Source organism: Danio rerio, chromosome 17 (genome assembly GCF_049306965.1).
Source record: "Danio rerio strain Tuebingen ecotype United States chromosome 17, GRCz12tu, whole genome shotgun sequence".
Lineage (NCBI taxonomy): Eukaryota > Metazoa > Chordata > Actinopteri > Cypriniformes > Danionidae > Danio > Danio rerio.
This window is the reverse complement of record NC_133192.1, coordinates 57,495,960-57,521,016: the sequence shown is the minus strand read 5'-3', so window position 1 is coordinate 57,521,016 and position 25,057 is coordinate 57,495,960. Positions and strand designations below refer to the sequence as shown.

Here is a 25,057-nt window from a genome sequence, read left to right as displayed (position 1 = left end):
TCAAACTAAAAAATAAAGTTCTTATGTTGATTTTGGCTTAAGAAAGTTGTAAACCACATTTTAATTCATTATGGTGGCTTGAGAAAGCCCATTGACTTAACATTGACCAAACTTTGTGACATAACTTTGCGTCAGACTGTCATACAGACTTAAGTTTGGGCTCATTTAACTCAGACTACCAATCTGCCATCACTAATGACCTTTCAACTTACTAGCCACACCCTAGCAACCACTTATGGCACCCTAGCAACTGTCCCAAAGACTTTACATTGGACATACTAACAACATACCAATACATACTAGTAACATACTAACAAACAAACTAATCATACTAGCATTCTAATTCATACTATAAACATACTAGCAACATGCTAATTCATACTAAATCCATGCTAACATGCTAATTTATACTGTAAACATGCTAGCAACATCCTAATTCATACTGGAAACCTGCTAACAACATGCTAATTTAGTATGCACTTTCACAAGGGCTATGAAGCAAAGAATGAACTTTATTTTAAGGTGGCACTTATTTTTTAATTACACAAAGTACAGAGTAACATTAATTAGCCACACATTTGTGGTAGGCTAAGAGGCTGATTTAGGCTTAGCTGCATGCAATTATGTATAATTCACTGCTATTAATAAGTACATGACACATGTGTAACTACAGCAGCTGCAAAGGGTATTGTGTTGCACTGTAAGTCATTTTATAGCATCGCTGAAGTCTGTGGACACACTAAACCTTTGAGCACTCATAATATACTCTATTACTGCGGTGAAGTGTCTCCAGCATCTGACAGAAGGCCTGAAAGAGCAGAGAAGGGCTGTAAACATTGGCTCCTCGTTAGCCGTGCTAGCTTATTAACAAATAATAACAGCGCTGCTTTGTTTGTACCTCTCGCCGCATGAATTATTCAGCTTTCACAGATTTTGCTCATGACTCTTTTATGGAGCATCTTGCCAGAGATGTATAGTAACGAAGTAGAACTACTTCACTACTGTACTTAAGTACTAAAAGGCAGTATCTGTACTTTACTGGAGTATTATTTTTTTCTCCTACTTCCACTTTTACTTAAGTACATATTTTCCATGAGTTTAATACTTTTACTCCGATAGATTTTTTATGTGCTGCATCGTTACTCGTTACTAGGGGTGTCAAAAGGATCGATATCAGTTCAGTAATAGGTCATAACCGGTGATTACGTGATGACGTCATTTATCTCCTATGCGCGATGTCGCAATACTATGGCGGAGGACGGAGGCGCGAGTGAAGGCGGCACACGAGCCGCTAATTTACTATTAGGGAGAAATGTTGTAAAACTTCACCTCTGCCTCTCTCTTTCTCACTTTGGACATTTGACCCGCTGGCCTGTTTGTAAGGTAACTTTCCCTCTTTTCTTGGCTGTTAAAGCTGTCAATCCATCCAGACACGAGCGTGCCTGATGTTCAAGTTTTCTCCACTGTGTCTATTACCTGTGATAACCGCGTATTCTTCCCGCCATGGGTGAACAGCGGTTAATTTCTAAAGCCCTTTCTGTTGAGCAGATGAAGATAATCACCAATAACCAATCATCATAAGACCTCGCCTGTCAGCGCTCAAAAAGCAGGCGGTATAATATTGACATGAGTTTATTAGCTGTAAATGCTCATGCTGTCTTCTGTGCATGAGTTTTGTTTGATACATTCAGAAAGAGTGCTTTCTTTAAGCAGGTCAAATTAAGAGTACAGTTCATATATCTGACTGCTGTATTAAAGAACAAAATTGTATTAAAAATAACCCTATAACTGTCACACCAAGACAAAAGCAATAGATTTTTTTTATTGCATTTCTTAACTCATAATGTCGCTATTTAACACAGTCAATGCATTTTTTTCTCAACACATCCCATAATTTCTAAAATATCAGCCTCTACCAACTGGTTAAGATGTTGGTTTATGGTAAAAGTACCAGAATTAATAAATATACTACAGAACATATGAAGTGCAAGACTAATTTAATTAAAAACATAATCAAAATTTAAAAAATTAATACTAAACCATAGGCATAAGCCATAAAGTATTTTAGATTTTCTTTTAACACAGTACTATACACGCTTTCCTGGTTTCCTTTTTTTTTTTACAATAAAATCAAAATCAAGTAAATTAGTGCAACAGGATTTAGTTTGCTTGTTTAGTTTAGTTTCACGACTGCTTCCAGAAGACATAACTCCTGTTTATTGTGGTATTAACCAATCAAACTTCAAAACTACCAAAGTGTGAGTGTGTGTGAGTGAATAATGCATGTAAGAGAGAAACAGTGTGATTGTACCTGTGTGTGCGTCTGTGTGTGTGTAAGAGAGAGAGAGAGTGTAAAAGAGTGTATTTTCGTGTTTGTGTGTGTGTGCGCCCATGTATATGTATAACAACATCGGTATTACACAGATGTTAGGAGGAGATGTATAAAATTCAATCACACTAAATATTTTTTTTTTATTTTCAGAAAGTAAAACTACACATAATTTCCAGTAAGGGTTGGGTTTAGAGATTGGATTTGGGGTTAGAGCATTCAAAAGTATAGTTTGTAGAGTATTAAAACAATTGTAACCTATGTAATGTCCCCACAATTCACAAAAATGTGTGTGTGTGTGTGTGTGTGTGTGTGAGAGAGAGAGAGAGAGATAGTGAGAGAACTGTGTGTGAGAGTGTATGAATGTGTGAGAGTGTACATTTAGGTGTGTGTGTGTGTGTGTGCGTGTGTGTATGTGTGTGTAAAAGAGAGAGAGAGTATGAATGAACATGCTGAATTATCTCATCAGTGAAGTGATTTTCTGGTAAAAGAGCCTGACGATGTGAGTTCTTGTACCATAGAAACTATTTACAGAGAAAAACAGTATCGTAAGCCATGTTTCTTTTCATTCTGCTTAATCAAGTGCCCCAAAGATATTTAAAATAAACAAAACAATATGATGTCTTTTGACTGCCTTCTTTAATAACTACATTACACAATACTTGTACTTTTACTTTCAGTACTTGAGTAGTAAATTTTGAAATAAACTACTTGCAATACTTAAGTACTAAAAATGTTGAATACTTTAGTACTTCCACTTAAGTATGGTGCTTAAAGAGCACTTCTACTTCTACTCAAGTCACTTTTTGATAGAGCACTTGTACTTTTACTTAAGTATGGGTCTCTAGTACTTTATACATCTCTGCATCTTGCGCAACCCAGAAACTAAATGTCACTCAAAACATTGATGTCGCACACTGGAGTGTGAATATTACATCAGTGATGAGTATTGTGTGTCGGTTTCGTGTGTTTTAAATTTGACTGATTGGATTTCACCTCCAAGATATCGGTAACATACCACAATATACAATCATTGTCCTTCGGCTGAGTCTCTGTTTGGTTGAGAGGTTGCCACAGTGGAAGGAACTGCCAACTATTCCAGCATGTGTTTTACCCAGCGGATGCCCTTCCAGCCGCAACCCAGTACTAGGAAACACCCATACACACTCATTCACACACACACATACACTCACACTCATACACTACGGCCAACTTAGTTTATTCAATCCCCCTGTAGCGCATGTGTTTGGACTGTGAGGGAAACCAGAGCACCCGGAGGAAACCCACGCTAGAGGTCTGCAGGAGCTGCGGGACCCGACTAAATTTGTGTGTTGCGGGAATAAATTTCTGAATAAAGCGCGGGAGCGGTCGGTAACGGGTTTAATTAGGGACGGGAGCGGGCCGTCTAGGAATAGGAATATCGCTCCCGACTCCCGAGCGAGCACGCGTATGTATGTGTAATAATAATAATAATAATAATTCCTTACATTTATATAGCGCTTTTCTGGGCACTCAAAGCGCTTTACACACAATGGGGGATCTCCTCATCCACCACCAGTGTGCAGCATCCACCTGGATGACGCGACGGCAGCCATTCGAGTGTATAAATGAAATAGCGCGATGCTGTGTTTAGCTTGTTTGTTGGTGTGTCTGTATGTGTGTGTGTGTGTGCACGCACGAATGAGAGGTGTGTGTGCGCGTGCACGCGAATAAGAGAGAGAGAACTTTGCCTGTGTGTGTGCTTGGTGCTTATATGTGTGTGTGTTTATACAGACAGCTTGTTATAGGCTGTCTGGACTCTGTGTAGCTGGGTGGTTTTCGATTTTGTTCTCCCCCCACTCTTTAGCGGGATCGGGCACGGCGGGTAGAAAACGGGCAGCGGGACAACAAATGCTGAATGTAAGTGGGAGCGGTCGGGTTCGGGCTAAAACCTGGCGGGTGCAGGCGGGAGCGGGATTCAAAATTTAGTCCTGCGCAGATCTCTAACCCGCCCCAACACGGTGAGAACGTGCAGACTCCACACAGAAATGGCAACTGACCCAGCCGAGGCTCAAACCAAAGACCTTCTTGCGACAGTGCTATTATTATTCATTCATTTTCTACCGCTTTTCCAGGGCCGGTTCGTGGGGGCAACAGTCTTAGGAGAGAACCTCAGACTTCCCTCTCCCCAGACACTTCCTCTAGCTCCTCTGGGCGGACACTGAGGCGTTCCCAGGTCAGCCGAGAGACATAGTCCCTCCAGTGTGTCCTGGGTCTTCCCCGAGGCCTCCTAGGTAGGTGTCCAGGAGGCATCCGAAACAGATGCCCGAGCCACCTCAGCTGACTTCTCTCGATGTGGAGGAGCAGCGGCTATATTCCGAGCTCCTCCCGGGTGACAGCGCCCTTCACCCTATCCAAAAGGTTGCTCCCTGCCACCCTGTGAAGGAAACTCATTTCGACACAGCTTTCGATTTACCAGTCAATCTACGCTCTTACTCTCACCTATGGACATGAGCTTTAGGTCATCATGACCGAAAGGACAAGATCTTAGATACAAGCGTCCGAAATGAGTTTCCCTCGCTATCAATATTATTGTTATAATCATAGGGCGACGCAGTGGCGCAGTGGGTAGTGCTGTCGCCTCACAGCAAGACGGTTGCTGGTTCGAGCCTCGGCTGGGTCAGTTGGCATTTCTGCATGTTCTCCCTGCGTTCTTGTAGGTTTTGTCCGGGTGCTCTGGTTTCCCCCACAAGCCCATAGACATGCGGTACAGGTGAATTGAGTAGGCTAAATTGTCCATAGTGTATGAGTGTGAATGGGAGTGTATGGATGTTTCCCAGAGATAGGTTGCAGCTGGAAGGGCATCCACTGCATAAAACAAATGCTGGCTAAGTTTGCGGTTCATTCCGCTGTGGCGACCCCAGATTAATAAAAGGACTAAGCCGAAAATTAAATGAATGAATGAATAATATAAATTTTTATTATTATTATTTCATAATTTTTTTAAATTATTGTCTTTTAAACTAAAACATTATTGATTGAATAAGTAACTTTTCATGTCTGTTGTGTTTTTTTTTTTTCCTAGCCCTAAAATGGAGGTGAATGGATGTGGGGAGCGTGTGTGTGTGTGTGTGTGTGTGTGTGTGTTTGAAGTCACGGATGACGAGCACATCGTACACATGCTTAAGCGAAGTGTCAAAAGGACTAATTAACATATTAATGATCCCACCTCGGCACCGCAGCTCCCGTTGGTTAGTCAAAACACTTTGATAAGCATGCAAATGAGAAGCCACCAGCTGAAGACTGAATTATCTGAAGCGTGAAAGAGAAAGATAGAGGAACACAGAGGGAGAGAGCGAGAGAGAGAGAGAGAGAGAGAGAGAGACAGAGAGAGAGAGACTGATAGTAATGATTGAACCGTTGTTTTGTTTATCTTTAATTATCTGCTTAAAGCTGCTGGTGGAGTCGACATCAGAGAGAGAGAGAGAGAGAGAGAGAGAGAGAGAGAGAGCAGGTGTGCACCAATGCAATCTTCACCTCTATCTTCATTTCCAGTCGTTCTTCACTGAGATGCCAATCAATAGAGCAGAAGCAGAAGTCCAGACGCCATTAATCTACAGCTCCAGTCACGAGCCTTACAGTAGCAACACCTCCAGCTCTGTGCCTTATGATCATTCATTCATTCATTTTCCTTCAGCTTAGTCCCTTATTTATCAGGGGTTGCCACAGCGGAATGAACCGCCAACTATTTTGCCATATGTTTTACACAGTGGATGCCCTTCCAGCTGCAACCCATAACTGGAAAACACCCATATACACTCATTTACACACACACACACTCACACACTCATACACTACGGCCAGTTTAGTTCATCAGTTCCCCTATAGCGCATGTGTTTGGACTGTGGGGTAAACTGGAGCACCCGGAGGAAACCCACAGCAACACAGGGAGAACATGCAAACTCCACACAGAAATGACAACTAATCCAGCCAGGACTCAAACCAGCATCCTTCATGCTGTGAGGCGACAGTGCTAACCAGTGCCGCCCCAGCCTTGGACTCTTTTTATTTCCAAACAGCACACACAATGCTTTATCCCAAACTCTAAGATCTAAAAAGAAGGAACTTGCTTTCCTTTTCTAAACACAACAAATCAAAATGCTACAATTATTCAGCAAGTCACACACACACACACACACACACACACACACACACACACTGCTGAAATGTGCAAACACTGATTATTTAACCAATCACTAACCAATCACTGCTTCACTGCAGTACAGGCCTATGAATAGGTTGAATGTGACAGGACACTGGTCTGTTCTGGTCCTGGTCAAAAAACTGGTTTGTCACACATGCACAATTTGTAGTTTTGTGCCATATTCACCTTTTCTAAAGCCTAATTTCTAAATTCCTCAAGTAAAAAATAGGGTAATTGTACTCAACCTGCTGCTAGAAAGTGTATGATGATGGCCAACCCTTAGCCCGCATGATGCTTCTCCAGGCACTGGATGCTTTTTTGTACAGCGAGTTTGTATATTTTATATTTTATATAAGTTTTTAGCGTCAATCAAAATGTACAAAAATATACAATTTTAAAAAGAAATGTAGAGCAGCCGTTTAGGGCAGAGCTATGAGTCCTTTAGGGTGGAGCTATTAGTCATTTAGGGGCGAAGCTATTAGTCCTTTAGGGCAGGGCTAGCAGTCGTTTAGGGTGGAGCTATCAGTCATTTAGGAGCAGAGCTATGAGTCATTTAGGGGCGGAGCTATGAGTCCTTTAGGGCGGGGCTATCAGTCCTTTAGGGTGGAGCTATCAGTCATTTAGGGTGGGTCTATCAGTTATTTAGGGGTGGAGCTGTGAGTCCTTTAGGGCGCGGCTATCAGTCCTTTAGGGCGAGCTATCAGTCATTTAGGGCAGGGCTATTAGTCCTTTAGTGCAGGGCTATCAGTCATTTAGGGCAGGGCTATCAGTCATTTAGGGCAGGGCTATTAGTCCTTTAGTGCAGGGCTATCAGTCATTTAGGGCAGGGCTATCAGTCATTTAGGGCAGGGCTATTAGTCCTTTAGTGCAGGGCTATCAGTCATTTAGGGCAGGGCTATCAGTCATTTAGGGTGTGGCTATCAGCCCTTTAGGGCAGGGCCATCAGTCATTTAGGGCGGAGCAATCAATCATTTAGGTAGGAGCAATCAGTTCTTTAGGGGAGGGCCATCAGTCATTTAGGGTGGGGCTATTAGTCATTTAGGAGCGGAACTATGAGTCCTTTAGGGCAGGGCTATCATTTAGTGTGGGGTTATTGGTCCTTTAGAGTGGAGCAATGAGTCATTTAGGGCAGAGCAATCAGTCCTTTAGGGCAGGGCCATCAATCATTCAGCGCGGAGCAATCAATCATTTAGTTTAGAGCAACCAGTCCATTAGGACAGGGCCATCAGACATTTAGGGCGGAGCAATCAGTCCTTTAGGGCGGGGCTGTCAGTCATTTAAAGTGGAGCTATCAGTCTTTTAGGGTGGAGCCATCAGTCCTTTAGGGTGGAGCTATCAGTCCTTTAGGGTGGAGCTATCAGTCTTTTAGGGTGGAGCTATCAGTCCTTTAGGGTGGAGCTATCAGTCTTTTAGGGTGGAGCCATCAGTCCTTTAGGGTGGAGCTATCAGTCCTTTAGGGTGGAGCTATCAGTCTTTTAGGGTGGAGCCATCAGTCCTTTAGGGTTGAGCTATCAGTCTTTTAGGGTGGAGATATCAGTCCTTTAGGGTGGAGCCATCAGTCCTTTAGGGTGGAGCCATCAGTCCTTTAGGGTGGAGCCATCAGTCCTTTAGGGTGGAGCTATGAGTCCTTTAGGGTTGAGCTATTAGTCCTTTAGGGTGGAGCTATCATTCTTTTAGGGTTGAGCTATCATTCTTTTAGGGTGGAGTTATCAGTCCTTTAGGGTTGAGCTATCATTCTTTTAGGGTGGAGTTATCAGTCTTTTAGGGCGAAGCTATCAGTCTTTTAGGGTTGAGCTATCAGTCTTTTAGAGTGGAGCTATCAGTCTTTTAAGGCGGAGTTATCAGTCCTTTAAGGTGGGGCTATCAGTCCTTTACTGCAGGCCAATCAGTGATTATGGTGGGGCTATCAGTGCCTGTCTCGTTTCTGCTTTGAATTCATCCATTCCTCAATTTTCCTTTATTTTGTTAGCAATGCTTGTCTTTCAACAATCCAATCAGTTCCCAAAAAATAAATTCCTGCACCGCCCTGCATTTTATTCTCATTTCAGGATAATTTCAAGTAGATGTACATCACAATAGCAAAAAAAGTATATATATATATATATTATTTTTTTTTTGCCAACTTTAATTATTTAATAATAATACTTACTTACAATGAAACTAAGCTGAAATAATAGCAGGTAAACGCATGTGTATTTATTCAGTAACCAAAGTTAATTGCATCAATTCAAGAAAATGCTGTAGAGGGTCAAATCAGTTCAGGACAACCTTCTTAAGAAGGCTGTGTTTAGTCTGTGTATGAAAATAGAAGAAGCTGGTGATATGTTATTGTCTGTATATATGACCGCAGTTCAGCCAACAAACAATAGTTCATCATCAGCCAAAATCACATGACAGATGGAGAGAAAGAGGAGAACAGCAAAGCGAGATCACAGCACCTCTTACTGTCCAGGTGTGTGTGTGTCCGCACGTGTGTGTGTGTGTGTGTATGTGTGTGTATGAAAACACTGACCTGAACAGCTCTTGAATGGCCGGCTCCAGGGGAACTGCCAAGGAGAGAAAGACACAAGACAGAGGACGTGAGAGGTCAGTCCAGAGGTCCATCAGACTGAGCTTATCCACACCTTACATCTGTGTGTGTCTGTGTGTGTGTTGAGGACAGATGAATACCTTTCGAGCGAGTGCAATGGCGCTTCTCATCTGCTACATCCACCTCCATCTGCACAGACACAAATGCACCAAGATTTGACCAAACCTCCTCATTTAGTGTGTCTAAAATGTGTCAATATAAATACATATGTGTAAAATCAGTGCTGTCAATTTTAAAGGAGAAATAGGTTTTCTGATCTCTACACAGTACCTATGTGGCTAAAGCACAGGAATTACCCCTTGAATGAAAAGCACCACTTTGACCATATTTGGAAGGGTCATGATGTTAAATATTAATGATACTGAATATTAATGTGTTCTGTTCTGACAATGAGTTGGATGGACAGTCGGATAGACAGACAGACTGACAGAGAAACAAATGGACAGACAGCAGATAGACAGACAGACAGATGGACAGACTGAAACAAAGACCCATAGACAGATAGACCGACAGAAACACAGACGGACAGACAGAGACACAGACAGCAGATAGACATATAGAGAAAAAGACGAATAGACAGACAGACAAACAAAGACACAAATAGACAGACAGAGAGACAGATGTATAGACAGACAGACAGATACACAGACAGATAGACAGACGGACAGACAGACAAATAGACTCACAAATAGATAGACAGACAGGTAAACAGATATAGAGACAGATGAATATACAGACAGGCAGACAGAGAGAAAGAAAGACAGAAAGATAGATAGACGGTCAGACAGACAGACAGACAGACAGACAGACAGACAGACAGAGAGACAGACAGACAGACAGACAGACAGACAGACAGACAGACAGAGAGACTCACAGATAGACTCACAGATGGATAGAGACAGGTAGACAGATGAATAAACAGACAGACAGACAAACAGACAGACAGACAAACAAGTAGACAGTTAGACAGATATAGAGACTGATAGATATACAGACCGACAGACAGACAGATAGATAGATCCACAGACAGATTTACAGATGGAGAGACAGGTAGACAGATGAATATACAGACAGACAGACAGACAAACAAGTACAAAGTTAGACAGATATAAAGAGAGATAGATAGACAGACAGACATAAAGACAGACAGACAGACAAATAGACAGGTAGACAGATTTAAAGACAGATATATATACAGACAGACATAAAGAGAGATGGACATACAGACAGACAGACATACAGACAAAAAGACAGACAGACAGACAGACACCAGGCGTACCTGATGTAACTGGTGGTTGAATTAGTCTTTGGTTCAGACCTCTGTTTTCCCCGTGGTCCTCAATGTTAGACGACTGATGAGAGGTCACTACACCTCCTCCAATTTCATTGTCTGAAAGCAAACACACACACACACACACACACACACACACACACACACACACACACACACACACAAACACAAGTTACACTACATAAATGCTATAAATGTCATTTCTGTTGTTAAAAAGTTATACTGTCCCACTATTTATTTGAAATGTAACTAATGTCTGCAGCTTTAGAGAGACGTGTACTGCAGTTAAGCCCTGTTTGTGCATATATACACATTTCTCTTTTCCATTATTACGATAATAAACCCTCAAGACATGTTTCCCAAAGATGGGTTGTGGCTGGAAGGGCATCCCATGCATAAAAACTTGCTGGATAAGTTGGCGGTTCATTCCGCTGTGGCGACCCCTGATTAATAAAGGGACTTAGCCGACAAGAAAATGAATGAATGAGGTAATATTTTTACAGTGTACTGCAGAAGAGTCAGTGTAGTGTGTTTTGAAGAAGAGCTCAGCGACGGTGTGATGTAGACAGAGCAAATGGTTCGAGGCGAGATGCGCGAGTGTGTGTTTGTGTGGTGAAGCTGGAGCAGATCCAAACAAATTTGGCACAGCGGCATTTGATTTTTTTATTTTTTCGAGGCTCTGTTGTGCGCCCGCATTCAGAGACACTAATTAAAAGCAGTGAAGCGGCTGCTAACAAATGATGTGTTAGCGGCGCTGCAGTGGAGTGTGGAGGGACAATGAAGAGCCCCTCACGACACACACTCACTCCAAACTACACTATCACTCATTCTGGAACAGTCCTGTCAAAAATGCTGGGTCGATTTGAGTTGGGACAACATGAAGGGACTAAGTTAAGGAATTTTCATTCATTCATTCATTTTCTTGTCGGCTTAGTCGCTTTATTAATCCGGGGTCGCCACAGCGGAATGAACCGCCAAATTATCCAGCAAGTTTTTTTTACACAGCAGATGCCCTTCCAGCCGCAACCCATCTCTGGGAAACATCCACACACACATTCACACACACACACACTCATACACTACGGACACTTTAGCTTAACCAATACAACTGTACCGTACGTCTTTGGACTGTGGGGAACCGGAGCACCCGGAGGAAACCCATGCAAACACAGGGAGAACATGCAAACTCCACACAGAAACGCCAACTGAGCCGAGGCTCGAACCAGCGACCCAGCGACCTTCTTGCTAAATAATGAGCCAAATAATGAGAAAGAACCAAATCTCCTACCACAGCTATGCTGATGACACTCAGATCTACCTAGCCTTACTGCCTAATGACTACAGCCCCATTGACACCCTCTGCCAATGCATTGATGAAATGAGCAATTGGATGTGCCAAAACTTTCTTCAGTTAAACAAAGAGAAAACTGAAATGATTGTGTTTGGAAACAGAGATGAGGTTCTCAAGGTAAATGCGTACCTTGGCACTAAAGGTCAAGCGACAAAAAATAAGGTCAAGAATCTTGGTGTGACTCTTGAGTCAGATCTGAGTTTCAACAGTCATGTCAAAGCAGTCAGTAAATCAGCATACTATCATCTCAAAAACATTGCAAGAATCAGATGCTTTGTTTCTAGTGAAGATTTAGAAAAACTTGTTGATGCTTTTATCAGCAGCAGGGTGGATTACTGTAATGGACTCCTCACTGGTCTTCCTAAAAAGACAGTCAGACAGTTGCAGCTCATCCAGAACGCTGCAGCCAGAATTCTAACCAGAACCAGAAAATCAGAGCACATCACACCTGTCCTCAGGTCTTTACACTGGCTGCCAGTTACATTCAGAATAGATTTTAAAGTATTATTACTGGTCTATAAATCACTAAATGGCCTAGGACCTAAATACATCACAGATATGCTCACTGAATACAAACCTAACAGATCACTCAGATCATTAGGATCATATAAACTAGAAGTTCCAAGAGTTCAGTCAAAGCAGGGTGAATCGGCTTTTAGCCACTATGCCCCTCGCTGCTGGAATCAGCTTCCAGAAATGATCAGATGTGCTCCAACATTAGGCACATTCAAATCAAGACTGAACACACATCTGTTTAGCTGTGCCTTTACTGAATGAGCACTGTGCTGCGTCCGACAGATCGCACTATCATGTTTTTCTCTTCTTCTTCATTCTTTTATATCACATTTTACCTGTTTTTATGTTTTGTTTTGTTTTTACGCATTTTTATTATTTGTTTTTATTTTTATTTTACTTGATTCTTTTATTCTTGTTCATGTAAAGCACTTTGAATTGCCATTGTGTATGAAATGTGCTATATAAATAAACTTGCCTTGCCTTGCCTAGCTGCCTCGCCTCGTTAACGAATTCGTTTTTAAAAATTTAAGTGGATTGAACATAAAACTATTATGTTCAACAAACTCAAGAATTGTGTTGTCTTGGTTTTAAAGTACACATAGAATCAAAACTAACCATGTTGGTTTGGTTAGCTCACATTGCTAGGTTTTTAACTAAAGCGGTTCAAACTATAGTTCTGCCGAACGACTAAACAGCAATCCGTATGATGGTAAAAACTGTACATTCTAGTCAAACCATCTTTCTGCAAGCTTACGCCCCATTCACACAGGGCGTCAGCGTCAACGCTTCCCATTCACTTTGAATGGGTGATGTCAGGCGTTGGCGAACTGCATTGTGGATCCGTTGGCGCCATTCAGAGGCATTGCTTACTGCGCCGACGGAAACGTTTGGATTGACCGCGCGAATGCTGCGTTTGAGCATGTGCTTGATGCAGAAGTATAAATCAGCCTTTGGTTTTTAGACCGAACACAAACATCAAGACATCACTTCAAAGGAAAACAAATAAAAAGCAATGTGAAACCGCCACAGAAACTCATCCTTTCGCAGATCGAAATTTAAACATTTTTTAAAACGAAATTTTGAGCGCAGTCTTATCAATGGCACGTGTATAGAACTACACACGTGCCATTGATAAGACTGCGCTCGAAAATTTGTTTTAAAAAATGTTTAAATTTCGAAATCGTGACATTTATTTTAATTTATATTAAATCGTGACATTTATATTCATGAAGCTGCAGTGCAATCACTCTGGCCATGAAACTGAATTCACAGTCAACCTCAACCTTGTGAATGAACCGAGGGCAAGAAAAGCAACAAAAAAAAAACAACGCCTTCAGGGATTCCAATTAGAGTCTGACTGAACATATTAGAAAGAGTTAATGAGGCAAATGTCATTCATTCCAGTGAAGTGTGAGTTCACTAACTAATCGAGAACTGGGATAATGGGAAAAATACAGTTCTTGGAGACACAGGAAAACACAAGCCTCTATTCCTCTAGAGCACATATGTTTAGACTTGTGGGGAAAGCCGGAGCACCCGGAGGAAACCCACGCCAACACAGGAGAACATGCAAACTCCACACAGAAATGCCAACTGACCCAGCTGAGGCTCGAACCAGTGACCTTCTTGCTGTGATGCAGTTGTGCTACCCACTGAAATGTACATACTATATATTAGTGATGGGAAGTTCGGATCATTTTAGTGACTCGGATCTTTGAGTCTCGTTCATTGAGATAAACAAATCTTTTTTTGAGTCATTTCGTTCGTTTGGTTCAATTTGCTAAAATATTATTAAAATGTTACGAATTGCTTCCAAACACTACTACAACTAGCCCAAAAGGTTGACTGCACGACAAATTAGTCATAAATAGAATACTATAAGAAGGAGAAAATAATAATTGAATGTTTACCTTGCTTTTGTCTATGAAGGTGTTGTTGTCTCTTTGCTCAGCTCACCTCTTCATGTCTTCAAATGTCAGTGGTTCGTTCACGTTATAATCACATTATTAACGTTAACGTTATAGTCACATATAATCTTAACCAAAGTACACAGTCTGAGCCGATTTTCTGGTTCTTGATTCATTGTTCATCACGTGACAGAATGACTCAAACCCTAGGACTCGAGAGATGAACGGATCAATTCTTTTTCCGGCTCTAAACGCATATGATTGGCCCGTGAGGGTCGAGTGATTTAGACCCGATAGAGGACTCGAGAGATGAACAGATCAATTATTTTTCCGGCTCTAAACGCGTATGATTGGCCCGTGAGGGTCGAGTGATTTAGACCCGATAGAGGACTCGAGAGATGAACGGATCAATTCTTTTTCCGGCTCTAAACGCGTATGATTGGCCCGTGAGGGTCGAGTGATTTAGACCCGATAGAGGACTCGAGAGATGAACAGATCAATTATTTTTCCGGCTCTAAACGCGTATGATTGGCTCGTGAGGAACGAGTGACTCAGACCCGATAGAGGACTCGAGAGATGAACGGATCAATTCATTTTCCGGTGCTAAGCGTATATGATTGGCTTCTGTCTTTCCGCAATGAACGACTCGAAAGACTTGAAATGAATGATATCACCTGCACAAATGTGCGCACACGCGGATGAACCAATCACTCCCTGAGAGGATTTGTGGTTCCCAAGTCATATTGAAGATTCGTTCAAAATGAACGAATCGTTCATGAACGACCCATCACTACTGTATATTCTAATCCGCTACACCTAAACCCATCTCTTACATCTCTTACAATTACAAAATACATCATTCTTTGTGATTTAAAAGACGTTCCTCATAGAGACCATATAAATGTCCCCATAAGGTCAATAAACAACTGGTATTACTATACTTGTGAGGACATTCAGTCCCCACAATGTGATAAATACTAACATAGACATGATAACAAGCACACAGAGACACACAGACACACACACACATGATAAAAAGCACACAGAGGACGCACACATACACAAACACAGACGTTTCTTCTGCAGTGAAGTGTTTGATGAAGCTCTTTTCTGCAAAGGCTTCTGAGGCTCTTTAATGTGGGATGTGAGGAAACATTGTCTGGCTAAATCACGGCGTCTTTATAAACATTGTGTGTGAAGATCGTCCTGATTACAAGGAGCTTTCACAAAAACATTTGCCGACTCCCGTGTACAGTATCTCGCAATCTAGCTTTGATTCGTCCAAATGCCTCCAACGTGAATTAAAACGGTTCCTTTAAACAGGACAGACCGGAAATAATTTAAAATGATGAGCTGCGCACCTGGAAAATTGGTGGACGTTTTATTTTTATGCCTCATAAATAATAAATAAATAATAAAATAAATAATAATACATAAATAAATATAATAATATATTAATAAAATAAATAAATAATAAAATAAATAAATAAAAACGAATAATAATTTACCCTCACTCCTCAGAGTTTGTTCAGTGAAAAAACTAAAATCATTTTCCTTTACAGTTTGAAAAATTCATGATTAAAGAGATAGTTCACCCCAATAATGAAAATGCACTCACTATTTACTCTCCCTCGTAAACCTTTATGAGTTTCTTTCTTCTGATGAACACAAAAGAAGATATCTTGAAGAATGCTGAAAACATGTAACCATTGGCTTCCATAGTAAGAAAAGCAAGTACTATGGAAGTCAGTGGTTACAGGTTTTCAGCAATTTTCAAATGATCTTCTTTTGTGTTTAACATAAGCAACTCATACATGTAATGATGGCATGATTTTCATTTGTGTGTGAACTATCCCTTTAAGAACACAAAGAACAGACTGACGAGTTATAACCAGAACTGCAACAGTTTACAAACCAAAGAAGTGTGTGAAAGGTGCGATGAGGAAAGAACTACAATCCTGTGAGGCATTGCAAATGACAATCAAATCAAAACAATGGATGATTGTGTGGACGTTTCTCAGTATACGTTCTTCAGCCCTGTTCAGATCACAATTTTGATTGTTGGTTATGAAAGTGACTATGTCAGATTATGCCATTTTGTCTTGATAAAATTAAAGTCCTTGTGAGTCAAAAAAAGTGTCAGACTACACGTTCCTTCACGATCAGTCATCCCGTGACGTCTACAACGAGCAAAGCAGTCTCAAATGTTGTAATAACAATATTATTAATCTTAATTTTAACGAGTTTTTAATCTTATTTCAATCTCAATAAACACTGATGCTTGCTGACAACTAATGACTACATTATTTGAGGCATTCGTTATGACATTAATAGTATTAAACATGCCTTTCCTTTTTAATATTAAGATATTTTCTTTTAAAATTAAATGTACGTTTTCCAGCCATGGGTTGCTTGTTAACCAGTTACACTGGATTTTGCCTACCCAAATTTAAAAGCTTCCTAAATCCACATGCAGAGGTGTAAATGCAAAAATTTGGTATCATTTTAAAGAAAACCCTTTGAATTTTCATAAAACACTATTAAAAGTGTTTAAAATATCTGTATATGTTGTCTGTGTTATAATAAACACCTAAATAAAGAGGCGCTTTTAGTGCTTTTTTTATAAACTCAAATTTGAAAGTGCACCTTTTAGGTTGTGTGTGGTCTAGCGTGCTGTAATTAATGTTGCTGGTTCCTGCACATGTCTGTAATCATAGGAAAAAAGAAAAATGTCTCCATCATAATCTATGCAAAAGTTACTGTATTCAAACTGATGAGAGGTGCTGTACAAGCCACAGGGAGCGATCATTGTTTTCATATTTCACTATTCTTTTGTTTGATCAAACATAATTCACTGTGTTTGGACCACATCAGACATATAAAAGGATTACTTATGCACATCACCTCAAAAACAGAGGAGAATGGCCCTGAAGCGCACAGCATAAGGTATGAGATGACAGCTGTCTGTGCTATCCGGGGCTGCTTATTGATCATAAATGTATTGTTTTCACTTCTGCGCTATGGAAACACGGCGATTCATTCGGCAACTGTTTGATATGTGAATATAATTCAGTAAAAACAATGCAAGAACTGTATGAGCACCGGCAAGAGCTTTCATTTGAGCTATAATTTGTACAAGTGTCATATGAAAAATATGAAAATGAACCAATGTTCAACACCCAGCTCGGGTATCCAAAAAAATGTGTATTTAAGTGTAAATTACTTTTGTACAGTAGAATAAAAACCAAAGTGATGCATATGTGCCAATATAGATTTACATAGATATAGATATATAAAATATAGATTCTACACTTTCAAACGAAACCAATTACTGGGGTCTGGTGCAATGCTAGCCCTTTAAATCTTAAAGCGAAAGTCGATGACGTCACGGACCGGGTCCGCAGAGTTTAACTGGTTAAACACTCCCTCACCTGAACCTGCCACCAGTGAGATGAAGAAAATTACAGCATGTCAGCACAGGGGAAAAATGAGACGCTAACAATAATGACATATTTAAAAAATGGCAAATATATGACAGAGGTTTGTGATACAACAAGCACAGTGAAGCATTAATTAAATCCTTAATTTCCAGGGAGCAAAACAAATCATCCACCCCACACAGTTGAGTAGTGGACGGCACAAACAAAAATATAATTCATCTGTTCTTGGAATCTTCTTGAAACGATTTTCGTTTGGTCTTAATTTTAATGTATTGTTTTAAATATATTTTTATTTATACTTTAAAAAGTTTTTAGCTGTATATTTTTTATATTTATTTATTTTATTTTTTGTTGGTCAGTTATCTACTACACTGTTAGACCTTACCAGGTTTTTTTACAGTAGAACACTGGCAACACTGTTGCCAGCCACTCACTGTAAAAGTTTGGTTACAGTAAGTAACTGGCAACGGTGTTGCCAGTTAATTACTGTAACTGAACCATTACAGTGAGTGGCTGGCAACAGTGTTGCCAGTTATTTACTGTAACTGAACCATTACAGTGAGTGGCTGGCAACAGTGTTGCCAGTTATTTACTGTAACTGAACCGATAAAGTGAGTAGCTGGCAACAGTGTTGCCAGTTAATTACTGTAATAGAGCAGCAGTGGTAACTAACTGGAAACTGTACAGTTAATTAATGTATTGTAGGGTTCAAATCACAGCATTATACTGCATACAAATTAATAGTATGTCATATATAGTTATTGTAGTGTTACTAAAATTAATCAGTATTCTTAGCTGTTATTAAAAAATAGAAGGCATATTATTTTTTAGACAAATTTATTTTATTGTTTTCGCACCAAACATATAACAGAAAAAGTATAACAAAATTAAGAAATCAGCAGATATAAATATTGTCTTGCATATTACAGGTCTGCACAGTAAGGCTGCAGTCACACTAACATTTGAGCATGCAAAATTCTGTCATACTGCACTGCGAAGTGGAATTAAACAAAGCGAGTAGTGGAATTAAACAAAATAATTAGAGATTGAAAAAGCAAGCCAGAGAGGTCATGTTTTGATCTTTGATTGGTCTCAAGCAATCACATGATGTGATTTCGCATGTCAACATTCTCCAAGCTTGATCTTTCCAATGCTGCGAATTATGAAATTTGTCGCATGAGCTATCATTCCAGGTCTGCAGTACTCACATGGGTATGAATGGAAGTCTATAGGGAGAAAAGTGCAGTGTGACCGGGACTTTAAGCTGTAACTCTAATTAAACACACCTGATCAAACTAATTAAGGCTTGTTAGAAATCTACAGGTAATGTTGAAGCAGGGTGGGTACTAAACTCTGCTGCGCTGCAGTTCTTCAGGAACTTGGAGTTTGACCCCCATGGTATATAGCAGGGGTGCTCAATCCTGTTCCTGGATATCTACCTTCCTGCAGATTTCAGTTGCTACCCATATCAAACACACCTGCCTGTAATTATCAAGTGGTGTTCAGGTCCTAATTAATTGGTTTAGGTGTGTTTGATATGGATAGCAACTGAAATCTGCAGGAAGGTAGATCAGCAAATGAACAGCAAAAAACACAACATAATTATTTTTTAAATGTTAAAGTTTTAAATAATTAAAAACTGTGTCAAATCTCAATAAAAAGTTTAAAATAATTATAAAAAATAAAAATAAAGTTGGCAACACCGAAAAACCAAAGGATCCAATCTTTTATTGTTATAATTATCTCATGACAACAAACTTTTTTATTGTTTCTAATATAAATTCATAGGTGGAAACACTGCTCTGAAAAATACTTAGCAACAAACTCACAACCTGGGACCGGACAGTGGAGCTTTTGTGTGTGGATGGCTATGTGTATCATGTTTTTGTGATTCCCTGTGATGATGTGCACATGTTCCCTTACTGAGATGATGGAATTTAATTTTGGCTTGGTTGCCAGAAAGATACATGCAACTGTTCGCATCTGTACATATGGCAGTTTGCAATATAAAATAAATACATATTCTTAAACAAAGGTAATGTAAGAAGTTATATGAGGAGAGGCTAACTAGCTAACAATGTAGCTTTCAAGTACACAGTTCAAGATAACAACAATATAACTTAAAACACAGCCTTATTTTAGAAACCCTCAAAAACATTTGAACACATTTTACTTACTCATTGTAGATTCTTATTTAAAGCCTAATACATATCAGACTCTACATCTGAATTGATGGACAGAGAATAGAACACACTCAGCAGTAAACAAATCAAACACCTGGCTCCCTTAAAGGGCCAGCATTTTCTGAAAACTATTTCTAACACCTTTGTGTTTAGAATAAGACAGACAGCCTGTGGGAGTGTGTGGTGATGCCTAAATCATTATTTTCTGCCTTTAAAATGCGCGTCTCTATAAATAGCAACATAAACCGTCAGAGAAGATGGGACAGTAATGGTTGAACAGTAATTTGCTATTTATTGTCAGTTACTTTCTGTAATGAGTACATAAAGTAAATTACTGGAATTTATTCTTTGCACTACACAATTTCATACAAAGTCTACTCCTTTTACAGTAAAATAATATGTGTTAATAAATAATAAATGTTTCCTTTTATTACAGCAAAACACTTGCTATTTTACAGTTATTTACAGCACAATCTACAGAGTAAGATTGCAGTTATACTAATTAAACACACCTGATCAACCTAAATCTAATGGTAGTGTGTTGAAGCAGGGCTGAAACTAAATTCTGCTGGGCTGCAGCCCTTCAGGAGTTCGACATCCCGTGTATCTAGCATATTTTCAAAGGAATTGCCTACATTTATCACAATCATGCACGTATCATTGAATAAAAACAATAAAAATATAAAAACTTCATCCAAAGCAAATAAATAAATAAATAATCTGATCCTCATGTTGTTCCAAACCTGTAGTAATAATAATAATAAAAAAACAAATTACCTGATTGATACATTTATTTAGGAAAGTCTTTATACTATACTGTTAATACCACTTTTACCTACTTCATTTGAAGTTTTTCAAACAAATTAATTGAGTCTCTGCAAAAATGTATGTACGTGCTGTTTAAGATATATTTTTTAAATAACACATTTTTATTTAGCAAAATACTAATATTCAGCTTAAAGTGCAATTTAAAAGCTTAACTATAGGCTAAACTAGGCTAATTATATTAATTTTAGAAAAGTAAACAAAGTTATAAAAATGATTGTGATAATTTGGTTACTCTGTGTGAATATTTTTGCCTTTAAATGCATCTCGTCGATATCTTTACCTTTTAATTAGCTCTGTGACTTTGACATTGGTTGACTCCTGATACTCAATGTTAAAAACATAAAAGGAACCAAAGAAAACACAGAGATGGCTGCAGAGAAATTTAGCTTATCATCAATGCATTGTCTCACTTTCTCCTCAATACTGACCATTCACATACCAAAACTGAACAGTATATATATATATATATATATATATATATATATATATATATATATATATATATATATATATATATATATATATATATATATATATATATAGCAACATAAAGCATCAGAGTACATGGGGTAATAATGGTTGAGCAGTGATTTACCTTTTATTATCACAGTAACTCTCTGTAATGGGTACATAAAGTAAATTACTGTAATTTATTCTTTGCACTACAAAATTTCATACAAATCCTGCTCCTTTTACAGTAAAATACTGTTTCCTTTTATTACAGCAAAACACTGGCTATTTTACAGTTATTTCCTGCATAATCTACAGTAAGGGTTAACAGTGTATATAAAATAGAGTGAATATATAATATAATAATAGATATAATATTGAGTCAATGGTAACACTTTACAATAAGGTTCATTAGTTAATGCATTTACTAACATGAACTAATCATAAACAACACATGTACAGCATTTAATAATCATAATTAAACATTCACTAATGCATTATTAACATTCAAGTCCATGCTTGTAAACATTAGTCAATGCACCATGAGTTAACTAACAATGAACTACTGTATTTTCATTAACTAACGTTTATTAACATGAATAAATACTGTAGTAAATGTATTGTTCATTGTTTGTTTATGTTAGTAAAACATTAACTAATGAACCTTATTGTAAAGTGTGACCGAGTCAATACTATAAAAAATATGTGATATTTTACGACAGGATTGCTCAATGCATGAAACTGGATTTATTTAACCAGATGAAGTCAGAATACTCAAACGTGTGTTGATGAAGCTTTAAGACGACGCTCTGTAGGTCACACACACCATGGCATCACATTTGCATCCCATCCTGCTCTTTTCTAAGCATTTATAATCATCCGTCGTCTAGGAAAAATCCGAGCAATTTTACTTTGACTGTACGAGCTGCACACCATGATGCCAGTGTGTTCTGCGGTAGTTTTCCTCAGCGCGGTGCCACACATCATTCACTCACAGTGCAATTACCCACGCGCCCACAATCGGCCGCACAATACCAGGACGACGGGGGGAAACTCAGGTGAAAGATGCCAGGCAGCAATCAGCAGGAGAGAGCAAGGCCATTTTCTTTCATTTGGCATCAAACAGCGGCACCGGGCCCTTAATTACACGCCAAGTGTCAGAGCGGCCGGCTGAATGCCTTATTATTCCGCTGAGCTGCGTTCAATTCAGTTTTGTTCTGATAATCCTCGGAGAACAGAGCAAACGGAGGCTTGAACCATAACAAAGAGAGAGTCATAACAGAGAGAGAGAGACTTGACGTGATTTATGTGTGCTGGTGAAGGAGGCTCCATCATATTCCAGCACAAACTTCTGCTGAGAATCCACTCAAATACAGCGCTCAACATACACCAGTTCCCCCCTCACAAATCTCTCATTTATATGAATGTTGTTTAGGAAGCTTTACAATATTATATTCGTATATAATATTATAAATCTGAAGCTTATCTAACAAAATAACAGTGTTGAGAAGTAGCGCCGCTAGAAGTAGTGATGCTACTAGCTTAACTACGTTCTCAGTAGTGTGGCAGTACTGTCGCTTCTTTATTAATCAGATAGCTTTTCAGTAGCAAAGCTATTTTTTTAGTCAAGTAGCACAGTTGTGGATGATAGGGCTGCGCGATTAATCGGAAAAAGATCCCTACACACAACCTTAATTCAGCTTTTCTATGATTCAGCCAATTATATTTTTAAGATCGGGAGAGAGGAGTAAAGGTGGACGCACAGGTCTTCACAGCAACATGGATATGGAATAAAATCGCTGTCATAAATAAATAAAATTCACGCATAATTCTAAAACCGCAAAGGAAAACGGAACGTACTCATGATTTTCCGAGGTCACATTTGCAAAATCTGCGATTAGAACAGACACAGATACGACATTTTTTTTGTCTGTTTAGATACGTCTGATAAATTTACGATGTGTGTACTTTACAAACACGAAATACAGTTTCACCACTGACACGAAGACCTGATTATTAAAGCAGCATTTTAAAAACTCCCTAGCGGGCCAAAGGAAAGTGTTCAGCGCGATGCAAATAAAATCTAATGAGATTGTGCTCTTTTCAGGAGAGGGCGGAGCTACAAATGCCTGTGTGTCAGCACAGTGGCAGATTCAAAAACAAGACTAACGCCCTATGCTAATGAGGGAGAGATGGTCAATAGTGGGCGGGGCTTTCCCAGTCATATGATCGCTTTTGACGATCTGTTTGTCAACAAAATGGAGTGATTGTGTACTTTAAATTTTTTTATATGCTCTAATCGCTTTTAGCAGCTGTAATAATGAATACAAATACTACCTAAATGTACAAATCCTGCATTATTTCGTATAGAGGACATTATAATCTATTAAGAAACGTAATTATTTTGTTTATTGTTTTTTGTTCCGTTCACGTTTTATAATCATAATTCAAATTCTTAATTAGTATATATGATATCATGTGCGTCAGCAGGTAATAACAAGCTGCAGATCCTGTAATGTGTGTTTGGTGTGCGTGTGTGTGTGTGTGTGTGTGCAGTGGACTGGGCCACAGACAGTTCGGAGTAAACAGATGGAGGTTTGAAGAAGCTCGGCGCCGGCAGCATTAGTCTTCCACGCACACACACACACACACACACACACACACACACACACACACACACACACACACACACACACCCACATTAGCAGTAGCGCTCACCTCATCTCACCCTCTCCAACACACACACACACACACACACACACACACACACACACACACACACACACACACACACACATTACATGCTGTATATCTTCAGACCTTGAGATTTTCTCATCCACATTTTTCTAAACTGTGATCAATAAAAAATCCAGACGTACAAAAAAAAAAAAACAATTCCAACATGCATTTGTAGCCTTCAGTATTTGACTTGATGTATTTTTAAGTGTGAGAACATGAAAGAAGTCGCTATGGCAGTCATCCCATCCATCAGGAATTGATTGGATGATGAAAAGTAGGTGTTCATTACTAGAATAAAGTCAGAACATGTGACAGAAGGTCAAGTAGATCAAGTATCAGGTACGATTCTATGCTACAAAAAAAAAATTACTCCTTTTGACCCATTCACAGCTATACTGATAGCGGTATAGTGTTACAATCATCGCAAATTTAAAACGGTAGAAGTGTCCAAATCACAACCGTGTAAGGATTGTTGTGTTTAAACCTCTGGTAAAAAAATAGAAACAATAGAGCATACTTACTGGTTGTAAAAGACAATAGTCACACTTGTGGTCTTAGCGGTCAAAATATCGGCAAGTTTTGTTCCGATTGTTTGTTTAAAAATTGGTCTGTTTTGTTTTGTTAGTTGATTAAAATATCGGTTAGTTTTGTTCCATTAGGTGATACAAATATCGATTTGTTTTGTTCTGTTAAATGATTTAAATATCGTTAGTTTTGTTCCATTAGTTAATTTAAATAACAGTTAGTTTTGTTCTTTTAGTTGATTTAAATATCAGTTTTGTTCTGTTAATTAATTTGAATATCGTTAGTTTTGTTCCATTAGTTAATTTAAATATCAGTTAGTTTTGTTCTGTTAGTTGATTTAAATATTGGTTAGTTTTGTTTTTATGACTTAATTTAAATATCGGTTAGTTTTGTTCCCTTAGTTAATTTAAATATTGGTTTGTTTTGTTTTGTTAGTTGATTTATATATCGGTTAGTTTTGTTCCCTTAGTTAATTTAAATATTGGTTCGTTTTGTTCCGTTAGTTAATTTAAATATTGGTAGTTTTGTTCCATTAGTTGATTTACATATTGGTCAGTTCTGTTCCGTAAATTCAGTCTGTTAGTTGATTTAAATATCGGTTATATGTTTTTCCAATCTTCTGTTATCCAATTTTGTTGAGCATGTGTGAATTGTAGCCTCAGTTTCCTGTACTTAGTTAACAGGAGTGGCACACGGTGTGGTTTTCTGTTGCTGCTGCCTCAAGG

General features: G+C 38.9%; 1 protein-coding gene across 7 annotated transcripts in view; it reads right to left on the bottom strand.

Annotated features, from left to right (window-relative positions):
• The window catches only part of myt1lb (myelin transcription factor 1-like, b), a 159,892-nt gene that overhangs the window by 91,694 nt on the left and 43,141 nt on the right, over positions 1-25,057 (bottom strand). For 6 of the 7 annotated variants that reach the window (XM_073927656.1, XM_073927658.1, XM_073927657.1 and 3 more), the window contains exons 2-4: positions 10,382-10,492; positions 9,183-9,231; positions 9,025-9,058 (exon numbers count right to left, since the gene is read on the bottom strand). The exons of the other annotated variant lie outside the window; for it this stretch is intronic. In XM_073927656.1, coding sequence (XP_073783757.1) covers positions 9,025-9,058; positions 9,183-9,231 — 83 coding nt within the window. In that variant the 5' untranslated portion in view covers positions 10,382-10,492. The remainder of the gene's footprint in view (positions 1-9,024; positions 9,059-9,182; positions 9,232-10,381; positions 10,493-25,057) is intronic. 7 annotated transcript variants of the gene reach the window in all.